This window comes from Sardina pilchardus, chromosome 16 (genome assembly GCF_963854185.1).
Source record: "Sardina pilchardus chromosome 16, fSarPil1.1, whole genome shotgun sequence".
In the NCBI taxonomy this organism is placed as follows: domain Eukaryota; kingdom Metazoa; phylum Chordata; class Actinopteri; order Clupeiformes; family Clupeidae; genus Sardina; species Sardina pilchardus.
Genome location: NC_085009.1, coordinates 9,159,060 through 9,170,843, shown reverse-complemented (window position 1 = coordinate 9,170,843; position 11,784 = coordinate 9,159,060). Strand labels below are relative to the sequence as shown.

Below are 11,784 nucleotides of genomic sequence, written 5' to 3'. Positions count from 1 at the left end.
AGCAGCCCAGAACAATTACAGATGGCAGAGAGCGAGTAGGCTTGCACGCACACACACGCGCACACACACACACACACACACACACACACACACACACACACACACACACACACACACACACACACACACACACACACACACACACACACACACACACACACACACAAGCTCTGAGATCTGACTATAGTCTGTCACAAACAAAACACAGCGCTTCGATTCACTTCCCTGATTTGACATGAATTACTCACAAATGCATCAAATGTATCCTTGTACTATAACACATGAATGTCCTCTCATGTACATGTGCAAAGACAGTATGCTAATAGTTACCTAATGTTAAAAAAACATTCATAAACCACTGACAACAAAGTGTCATTCCTAAGACATTTATGATAAACCAGTGGATCACCATTCCCTCTCACACAGACACAACACAGAGACTAACCCAAACAGCTTTTGACAACAACCAAATGGCCCAGGGAAACGTTGTTAACAATAACATTGTTATTGTGCGTTGGATTACAAAAGCGTCTAAGGAGGTCAATTCAGTGGGCGTGGAAAGACAATGCTACTCGCACTTGTTTGCTCGCGATTAATCAACACAATGAAAGCATTTGGCCCTCGCCGTGGTATCTGGCACTCTAAAGAGAGGAGGAAGAGGGTGACAATGCGTTGGTTCATCGAAGCGTTAGGACAGAGCGCTCTGTTGATGACAACACGGCGAAACCCAGTGATGTCCCCGCCAGATCCTGTGACAGACCCGTCCAGCTGTCAATAACAATGCCGGCACAATGGCAAATACATAGGTGGTGTTTGTGGGGAGGAGGCATCCGTTTTCGGTAGTCGTGACGCTGCAGTCGCAAATGTTTCCAGCTAAAACTTTCTACTTTCTACATTTTAGTGTGGCCTTGATCCTGAGACTGTGCTGGATGGACAGAACAGGAGCTTTGTTGCATAGACAGCAATTTATTTGCGGTGTTCCCAGCACAGGCTGCTAGACCAGTTCCATAGCGTGGTAAGTTTGTCATTCACCACCCGCTCCTAAACGGGCGTGCAAACAAAGACAGGTGCACTGTGCGTCACCGCTCCCGCACGCTTCCGCTCTCGGACAGCGCAGTAGCGCAAGCTCTGAAGTACCAAAACCAAAACATCCGACTTCTGGCATCAGGGTCAGAAAAGCTGCCAGACGTACTAGAAATGGAGCCGATTTGCAACATGCGTAAAACTGTTGACATTTTTTCCCGTTTTGCAACAGCTTTTGCCTCAAAGCATATATATCTCACGCCATATATCAACTGGGTAATTTGGGTAAAGAGGGCAATTTGACATAATTCCACTAATGAAGTAGCACAACTCTTGCAGCACGGGGCAACCCGAATGGGACGGGGGGTAGAGTAGCCTACTTACGCTGCTGTTCTCGCCTGTCCAGTGTACCATTGCCTGGTTGTGAGTGGCATCTCCCTTGAGCACGAACGAGCTGCTGATCAGGGAGACTTTATCCCGGGCCGCCGCTCTTCTGAGTCGCCGGGGGAGCGCTCCACCCGGGTCCGCGTCCTGATGGGTGAATCCCGGCAGATACGGCATTCCATCTCCGCCGCCGCCTCCGACGTCGTCCGCCGCCGCGCCGCTGTCAAAAGCGCGGTCTCCTCCTCCTCCTCCGCTGCTGCTGCGTTTCAAAAATCCGCCGCTGTCACAAAGAGCCGGTTCTGTTGACAGTGCTGTCCAGGCACAGACGAGAATCAGAGCCCAGTACGGGCGCAGGGTAAGAACGGTTCGCTTCGGACGCAGACGTGCCACGCGCTGCGCCATGATCGCGCCTGGATTCCCAGTACTGACAGTGCTGTGAGTGCGATGCGAGTTGAAGATAGATAGCTCTACTGTAGCCGAGGAGGGAGGCAGGGAGGACGACAAGAGAGGGGAGGGTGTAGAGCGAGAGCGAGGGCACACACGCTCGGAAAACACAACGTGGTTCAGCCCGTCAGCCAAACACCCAGAGAACGCGATTGGCCTCCACTCACAGGTGTAAGACTGCCATCTGGCGGTGAAGCGAACGTTGTGTATATTCTTACTAACTTTCAGAATAGCATCAGTCGCCCACACAATGGAGTGTGTGATTTCGCCGTTGTTTACTGGAGGTCGCGCGTAATGACAGCTATTTGTAAATTATTTCCAGCTTGTTTTTCTTTTGCTTTTGTGACGTGGAAAATAGCAGTCACTGTCAAAGAAGAGTAATGAGGCCTAAGCATTTATGCAACAGGGTCGTATGATGGTTAATTAATGAGTGAGAGGGACACAAATTAATATTTATCCAATGCTGTCCTTGAACCATAGTTCTTCCATTGTATACTCAGGTGGTTTAGAAAATGCTTGGGAAAACCTTTCCCAGGAAAGCCTTTCCCATATCTATTTGGCCAGAGTTTTCATTGAGCTTGGCAGCATCATCACAAAAGCAAGCATAATGTCAGCTTCCTAACCGTCTCTATTTCACACCATTTCCATAAACATGACACATCCCATGAGAGCCCAGGTCAGGCTAAACTGACTGCTGCGTTGGCTGGAGTGCTGTCTGCTTGTGATTCTAATGAGATAAACTGTCAGTCACTCCGTCAGGAGAAGGGCTCGCTAAGTCTCTACCCTGTAAACAGGCCACCTGTCAAATCTATCCTCCCATCCTCCCTCCCTCACGACTCCTCGCCTGCCTCAGCACAGGGCAAGATAGATTAGTCATGCCTGGGAAGAGTCCACTCATCTGTAGCTTCTTTAATGACCCCAAGGCGAGACAACTGTTCAGCAGGAGGGGTTTTGTTTTCTTATCTCCTCTGGTTTTTCGTGGAAGGCGAGTGGAGAGACAGGCATGCAGGCTTCTTTCCCCACACCCTTCTCCATGGTCGAGCTCTTTCGGGTTCAAAGCATAAAAAACGGTAGATGAATGTAATGTAGTTTGACGGAGGGAGGGAGAGAGGAGGAGGAGGAGGAAGAGCGAGATGATGGGGGGAGGAGGAGGGGTGATGGAAGCCCTGCCACTCGGCTGCCCTCTGATGTCAACAGTGTTCTCTAATTACCCTCACTGCTCTCTGATCAGGCCTTAAATTTTTCATACAGGGCAGAGAGGAGTGAGCGTGTGTTTCTGCAAGAGACAGAGATAGAGAGAGAGCAAGAGAGAAAGAGACTGTGGGGAGTGATAGACTGAAGTTAGAGAGAGAGAGAGAGAGAGAGAGAGAGAGAGAGAGAGAGAGAGAGAGAGAGAGAGAGAGAGAAAGCCGACAGAGAGAAAAAGGGAGAAGTGCATTCAAGAGTCTTTTTGTGGATGGGAGTTCATTTAATGCAATAGTTTGCTCTGCCACTCAGTTATAGTTTTCCTCTGAGTCCCTCAGGGAGTGAGTAAACCCACATGTGCCTCACTAATCACTGAAGAAGTGATAGGTCTTTTTCCCTCATCTGTGCCCTCCTCTTCCTCCTCATCTTCCTCCTCCTCTTCCTCTCTTCATCTCGCCTCTCTTACTTCATCAGCACCAATGACCTGGATTTGCCCTGTGGATCGAGGGCACTGGTTGAACTCACAGGCATCTGCCGCCCAGCACTCGGCACACTTTGCCCTCCTCCTCCTTTGCGTCTCTCTCTCTCTCTCTCTCTCTCTCTCTCCCTCTCTCTTTTCCTTTATCGTGACCACTGACCTGAAACTACTTGAGGGATAAAAGTGGTGGATTGTCTTGGAGGGCTGCTGGGAGCTAAATATGAGCTTTCAGCTAAATGTGAGCTTTCAGCTATTGTTGACACCTCCCCCCCCCCCCCCCCCCATACACACACATAGGCCTACACATACACACACACACCTATCCCCCACACAGCCCTCTTTGCCTCATGCTTCTAAAGGCTTGTAGGGAGTAGCAGAGGATGGGAAGATCACTGTGCGAGACTGTCCTTATCTGTCAGCACCCTGCCACAGAGGGCGTCCATGTTCCAAGCCCTTCAAGCAGCATGCTGGCAAAAGACAACTTCACAGAGGTACCACAACAGATGAGTGATGTGTTTTAATATGACCTTTTTTTCGTCCTCGGTTTCAGAACTTCATATGGTATCAGCTTTTACCCAATGACAGGTGACGTAATATCATGCTGTGTGTTATGCCATCTAACCCAGTACAACATCACAGCAGATTTGATTGGTGACGGACTCTGGTAGTAGCTGCCTTCTAGTAATGATAGCCCCCCCCCCCCCCCCCCAAGTTTGATTCCATCCGCAAAGAGCTGTCTTTTTTTGACATATTTTTTAGAGTGAAAGTGCCTTCATGGGTTTATTTTTAGAGATATGTCTGGTAAGGCAACAAAAATGAACACCCAAAGGATTTGTGTTCACAATTGACTGCAAAACCAGCTAAATGAACTTCACTCGATGGTTTTGTTGTTGTCATGAATTGCAAATCGAGTACAGTGACACTAATTGTCAGAGATTGAATGAGGCAGTGAGATGCTGGTTTATAAATGTCAAGCTTTGTGTTTTACAGACTCGCCGGGGGGAGAAAAAAGTTTAAATTGATTTTCTAATCCCCTTTAAGAGTGACAGGGAAGACAGCTAAACAACTTAAAGGTCAAATAAAGTCGGTGTGTCATCTCTGGATTTTTCCTCTCAGTTAATGTGATATATGTTAGTCTGAATACTTTCAACACTGGCTATTTCACTCAGTGGTGTTCTCCTGCGGTACACAGTAGTATGTGGCTCCATAAAGTGAACTTGTTAGGTATTCATGAATTCAGAATGTGCTCATACGTTTACCTCACTGACATCGTGTCATACTGATCCAGAGAGATTTGAACGGTGAGCACATTTGCTTTTTATAATTACATACTGCGCTAAAAGAAATGATGTCGAGCAGATATTGACCTGTATACTTATAGAGTAATTACACAAATAACCCAGTAGCCCTTTCTGCAAATTCAGGGATATGTGTGTGCGTATGTTTGAAAAAGAGAGTGTTTCCTTTCTTTACCTTACCACCATATGATGTGTGAGTTTTTAACTAAACTCACACATGAATTTTGAGGGACAGTTCACAGACATAACCTGACTGAGAGTCAGGTTATCACAGACATGCTCCATCTACCTATTCTGTATACAAAGACACACACACACACACACACCTACACAGATCAACTATCAAATCAAACCCACTGCTTTAAATGACTAATGCAATCCAATCCAGCCCTTTAACACACACACACACACACACACACACACACACACACACACACACACACACACACACACACACACACACACACACACACACACACACACACACACACACACACACACACACACACACACACACACACACACGGTGGAGGTGGAGTGTCATGGGTCAGAGACCCATGTTTCAGCCTAACCCTGGAAATCCTTTCGAAATCAGTAAATATTGGTCGTAGTGTTATCCAATTCCATCGAAATCCAGAATCAGTCAGAGTAAACATTGACCTTTGTGTTATCCAATTGTGTGTGCAGTGAGATTTTCGAATGCATGCTTGGTGCCGCCCCTCGAGTTGGGCCATTTTCATTATTCGTGGCCAGACCCTTAGTCTGAAAGATTCCAGGGTCTGGTTTTCTACCAGGCTATGGAAAAGACAGAATCATTACCAACATCACCCCATCTTCCCCCTAAGGCCTAACACAAGATGCCTGAAGCAACACTGCTGGCTGAAAAAGAATGCACCTCTTTCAAAGTCAGAGAATGAACTTAGTATGATGATAAAGCTGCTGTAATGTAAAATAGATGGCACAACGGCAATTCAAAGTACTTTGAGATGTGAGTACGATTTCACAATTCAATTGCATGAGGTGAATGAGCTTTTCAGATGGTTGTGTGTATTCCTCTCTCACACATGTATACACACATGTACAGTACACTTGTCTGTGCGCACGCGCGCGCACGCACACACACACACACACACACACACACACACACACACACACACACACACACACACACACACACACACACACACACACACACACACACACACACACAAAATCACTTTCTCACTCTGAGTGCTTTCCTGTAACTTGCTGACATGTCAGTGCCAACAAGCTGAGATGTTTTGTTGGCAAACGAAACAATCCCTCTGAGGGGAAGCTTTGCTTTGCTGATGGAGCGCGCGCGCACACACACACACACACACACACACACACACACACACACACACACACACACACACACACACACACGCACGCACGCAAGAGAGTAAAGGATCAGACGGCAAAGGCTGTGAGGTAGGGGAAACCCAAACAAGGCACATTAACTGAAAAAAGATTACTATGGATTGTAGCTATGTCGCTACAGCCTGATGCCAACAAACTGCTCTCTGTCTGAATGCTGCCAACAGGTGCCTGAATCAATGCAACGGGAATGGGACACTGGGACTATCCTAAGCAACTGTGAATATGGATAAATGGCTCTAAAGACCCCTCAAGATATCGTAGCCCAATATTATTATTCCTGCATTGTGTTGCAAATGTCTTATTTGAAACCACATTCATTGTTCACATTTTGCAGATTGTTTTTGTTTAAGATTTCTAGCAAGTACACACCTTCACATATAATCACCTATTACCTTTACTTCAAGGATTAAGAATCAAGGATCTTTTAATGTCATTCCAACATTCACATGCAGGACCGAAATTCAGTACTGAGGCCCCTTCATACAGACACACATAATGCAGCGCACCACTTGTCCTGGAAACCACGGCAACCAGCAAACACAACAGAGGGCCAGATGAGGGCAGAGGCCAGAAAGATCTGATCAGTAGGCATTGTATGTAAAGTCCGCGTGAAGCAGAATCTCTTTATGTTGGTGGCACAGTTCTACAGCATTTAAATATGCGCAGGCAAATGATAAACAGCGCAGGAGAAAATGTTTCGAGTGACAGCTCTCCCTCTGCGGATCTGACCTCATTACTCTGGTTGCACGAAGATGACAAGTTCTAGAAAATTCCCCTCTCATGTTTTATGTACAGTGGGTTGTCTTTTTGCTACTTAGTTTTTCTGGTTTTCTTTTTGCTGCGGGTGACATCACTTTCACCGTTAAATAAGTCAGAGGGTCGCGGTTTCTTTTCAGCCTCTCTTCTCTGCCTTTTCTCTCTCTCTCTCTCTCTCTCTCTCTCTGTGACATCAGTGTAAGTTTTAGACATCTTTTGCTTGCCTTTTCATCATGAACAGGCACCCAATTTGAACTTTCAGTAGAAATAAATAACCTAACCTAACTGCAGGGCTTATGTTCTTACCCATATCTAAATAAGAGGAGTCGCCCTTCTGATGCGAGCTGAGAACACTAAAATCAAAGCTTGAATAACTATATGTTTCATTCCTGCAAAAATCATCAGTTCTTGGCATGACAAATGTTTTGTTTTTAGTCAGCATTTTGCAAATAAACACTTGTGGTGTGGTGTGGTTTTCCTGGTGTCAAAAGGCAGTGAAAAAAGACAGAAAGGATAAAGGCCTGGCTGACATTTTGCACAGGTTATGAATATAAATGTTAATACACTCTAGTATATAAAGTATACTCAGAGGGCCATTCTTGTGTCAGGTCTAAGGGTCTTCCTACTAGTATGAATATATGCATATGGCACGCCACCTGGTTATTAGGTTGAATTCTAAATGACTCACCTGGTTGTTAGGTTGAATTCTAAATGATTCACTAAACCTTCACTTTTACATTGATCGTATGGTCATGTGCGTTATAACTGTGGCCAGGGACAGAAAGCCCTGTAGGTTTCAGAGAACCAAAGTGAAGCGGTGGTGTAGTTAATTCACAACGGCTTTCCATGAGGCTACACATTTTAATGTTGAGGCAACGCATGGAGCATAGAGTGGCAACCCTGTTGGTTCAGTTCTCCCCAGATATGAGAGCAGGAGGGCATTGATGTAAGACTAGGCATTACCAAACCACATGCTTTTCTGCTCAGCTGAATGAGGTAAATAGTACAGTCCAGGCAGATCTTCCATATAGAATGCATAGAGGGAGAGGTGGAATATGGATTACTTTACCAGTGCGTTTCAGAGGGAGAAGTGTTGGCAGCTGCATATGGAGGTTGTGGAATTGGCTGGTGGGGTTCGTGTGAAGGGCTTCAATTTGTTATTCTGTGGTAGCACTTAGCAAAAACAGCTGCTTAGGAGGAGATATGCTCATCTGAACGGGGGAAGAAATCAATTAGTCAGACATGGAGAGAGGAGGAAAGAGAGCAAAGATGCGGAGGAGGGCTTCCAAACATAAATGCAATTTTGTAAAATACAGTTCAGTATATTGTGCTAAAAATATGGTTTTATGGATTTCTGCACATATGTATAGAATTTCTCCCACTCACAGGAAGTGATGAACTCTGGAATGTCCTTGAAAAACTATGAGACATTTTTTTGTCCTGAGTGATAACCCTAATCAATAAATTGAAAGGCTTGTCTGGCCTTCATAAACTTCTGCAAATATAGTTAGCGGCAGCGGTATTTATTCACCCTGCCAACACAAAGCTACACATCCAAACCACATCTTTACAAAACATTGAAAGACCAACACATTCTTCTTTACAAATCTTTTTATTTTGCTTTCTAAACCTTTCAGTCCCTAAAACGAGGACACCTTTAACCTTCTCATATGCTCATTATGAAGACTGATTATTTCACTTCCTCTTGCCCTTGTGTCTCCAATGCAGTTAGCCTCGCCCGCTGAAACTCCTGACACACTATGCGACTCTTCAGACACACTCACTGGGCCCCCTTCTCCTCTATGTGACAAGTCCCAAACAACATGCTCCCTATCTTGACAAACAGATGCTCTTTGAAGACTGCTCCTCTCTTCACAGCAAAAAATATAGCCTGCAGCCTTGGTAAAGAAATATTGAATGTCAAGGACGTCAACACATATTCGTCCAATAGCTTGCATTTCTACTCCCTTTATGTAATGGTTTGGAATGGTGGACTGTCCCTCAAATAGACAAGATTGTGGTTTGTAGATTGTAAATTGAGATGAAAGCCTAGCGGGGTGTCCTCCACAGACAAGTAAAATAATTGGGAGCTTCAGTCTCCATTGTGTATCATACCATATCCTTAGTTTATGTTTAGAAATTCACTGGGGATGACAGATTACCAGGATAGAAAGAATTCCTTTGAACTGTTTTCATTTTTGTATATTCCTGCCTTACTTCTGACCTTGTTTTTATATTGTTGTTGAATGATCTGTTCACATGAACCTAGGCACTGGTTCATAATCTGGAAAGTGGAAACAATAAAACAGTATTGACAAACATAATGTAGGGTAGATGACATGTTAGGCCAAGATGGACACCAACTGCGTGTGCCGTGTTAAAGTTTAGTTAAAGGTGCAGTCAGACATTTTTATGTAATTTCAAGCCAATTAACTTTTTCTGTCACATTCAGCCATTCTCCTCATGACGTCTAACTGCCAATTCTGTGAGTACTGTAAAACAAAAAAAAATACTTGGCCTCTGTTGGTTGGCAGCCCAGGCTCTGAAAACTGGAAACAAACAAAGTTGGGGCAGCGTGTCCCATAACAAAACAAAACCTTGCTTGAAGTTTCTCTGGGAATACTGAGAATAGTGGTGTGCTACATCTCATGTTCAATTTGGCCCTTAATTCATAATTAATGTGTTGTTTTGGACAAAAGTGCCTGCCAATAAATTTGAATATAAACACAAACACAAAACAAACTTGACCTCCTGCAAAATCTCCGACATCTTTAAGTTGCAATTTGACACAATCACCCAATACTTTGTTGTGCATCATGAATTAGACCCAGTGTTTGACCAATGAATTATATGCACCATTGCTGGCTCCAGAACACAGCCATAGCCAGCACATTATCTCCCATCTATCCCTGCTCCAAACACATCTGATTGATGTCTGTGTAGATACTGTGCTGATAAACCAGGCGTATTTGTCTAATCAAGAGTGTCACTGATGAGGTATGTCAGAGCAAGATGGTGGTGGTGATCCAAGAACAGCCCTATTAAAACGAATTTAAAGCAACACAAGGCAGTTCCTTTAACTTAAATAATTGCTTCAAATTCATGCTAATGCTGCACTGATTCATAATACAAAGATTGAAGTCTCTGACATTGCCAACACTTGATATTGGAGAATGTAACACTGTTGATTCGGTAGAACCCTTTATAAAGGTGGTGTATATCAATTAATATTGGACAGTGTTTTTGTAGATATACAAGCCAATCACACACTGACATCTCGAGTTTGACTTGTGTAGACACAAGCAACTTGGCCTTTGCAAAGGTCTGTGCTCTCTTCATGCCCTAACATTTCTCTTTGTATTGCCATTTAAATTAAATCATTAAAATGTATTATACTGAACACAAAGTGTACAGAGAATTCTTTGTTTATTTATTTGCATATAAATCCAAACCCCGCAGAACATTTCATTGTAGCCTAATGCTCAATTAATCATCTGACTCTTCCTAAAACCCTTCACTTATCAAAAATGTAGGTTGTAATGGAGTTGTAAGCTAACCTGACTCTCGCCAGATCCTTGTAGTGCGCTTGTGTGGAGCTCAGCGAAACGCCTCTGGTGGAGCATGGCGGAACTACAAGGGTCTGGCGAGAGTCAGGCTAATTGAATTGTAAGCAGGGATTCATAAGATTTCCATTCCCACTTAACTTTCCTTGTTAGGAGCCTTGCAATATTACAAAAGCCAGGAAACTCAAACTGTTTTATGAGAACAACAAGCCACTGATTTCATCAATAAATAGGCCAATCTGTGATTTTAACCTGACAGCTACCATGTAAACTGCTTTAGATTCACCTGCTTGTTTGTCTTTAAAGCAAACAGGAAAGAAGAAGAGGAAATCTGGAATGCTAAAGAAATCTAGAGGACTACATAATAGTTATCCAAAGCACTGACTGTAACGCTGGAATAGCAGTGAATTGTGGCAAAGGGCCTGCATTCTCAGACAATCTAATTAGTTTCACACAATTTAGCAGCACAATTCTGATACATTTCCGCAGTTACAGTGGAACATGAAACCTCTGTAGCACAATGATCAGGTATACTCTGCTATAGGCCTACTTCAACATGTTGAGCAGTATCTTCACACACACACATTTTGCCACATCAGCAAAGAAATAATGAGAAAAACACTTTGCCTACAGTCTAAGGACACGGACATCTTTATGTTTAAAAATAAAGAACATTTTGTTGCTGTCACTAGATGTCAATAAAGTTATTTGCAGGTTGGTGCCCTCCATCCTTGTTAAAAGCTTAGATCAAGTTTCCATCAGTCGCCACGGGAAGGCGTCATTTCCCCCAATTTAGACCGATAAGCCTATTCATTTAAATGACAACCGTAAACATAGCTTGGAAGAGTCGCTTGTTTGGGTTACTTTGGCTTTCAAATTGGCCTAGGAGTGTTGCCTTTCTTTACATAAGATGATTGTGCCAGGCAACAAGTGTAAAGCCGCTACTTTACCTTATAAAGTTCTGGAAGTGTTTGGATGACTTGACGCAAACCAAATGGACCACACTGTTGCTAATCTCTGGGCTATTAGTGTATTTATGCTGTTCTTAAATTCGTAAATCAAGTTGAAAAGTAACCTTTACACAACGCTAAATTACACTGTCCTTGATCACGTGTGCAGCATTTGACCTTTAACTTCCGCTCTACCAAACTACAGGAAGGAAAGTGGACGCTTGCGCGTATTTGATTGGACAGGCTGACGGGGAGTTTGTAGACGGCTGCTGTGATTGGTCAAGTTACTGGAGTCACTGCAG

At 44.1% G+C, this 11,784-nt stretch overlaps 1 protein-coding gene across 1 annotated transcript in view; it reads right to left on the bottom strand.

Moving 5' to 3' along the window:
- sorcs2 (sortilin-related VPS10 domain containing receptor 2) overlaps window positions 1-1,997 on the bottom strand; it is a gene marked incomplete in the record, with an annotated part of 242,038 nt that extends 240,041 nt beyond the window's left edge. The window contains 1 exon segment of the mRNA XM_062517214.1: window positions 1,408-1,997. Coding sequence (XP_062373198.1) covers window positions 1,408-1,809 — 402 coding nt within the window.
- Window positions 1,998-11,784: the final 9,787 nt, after the last annotated feature.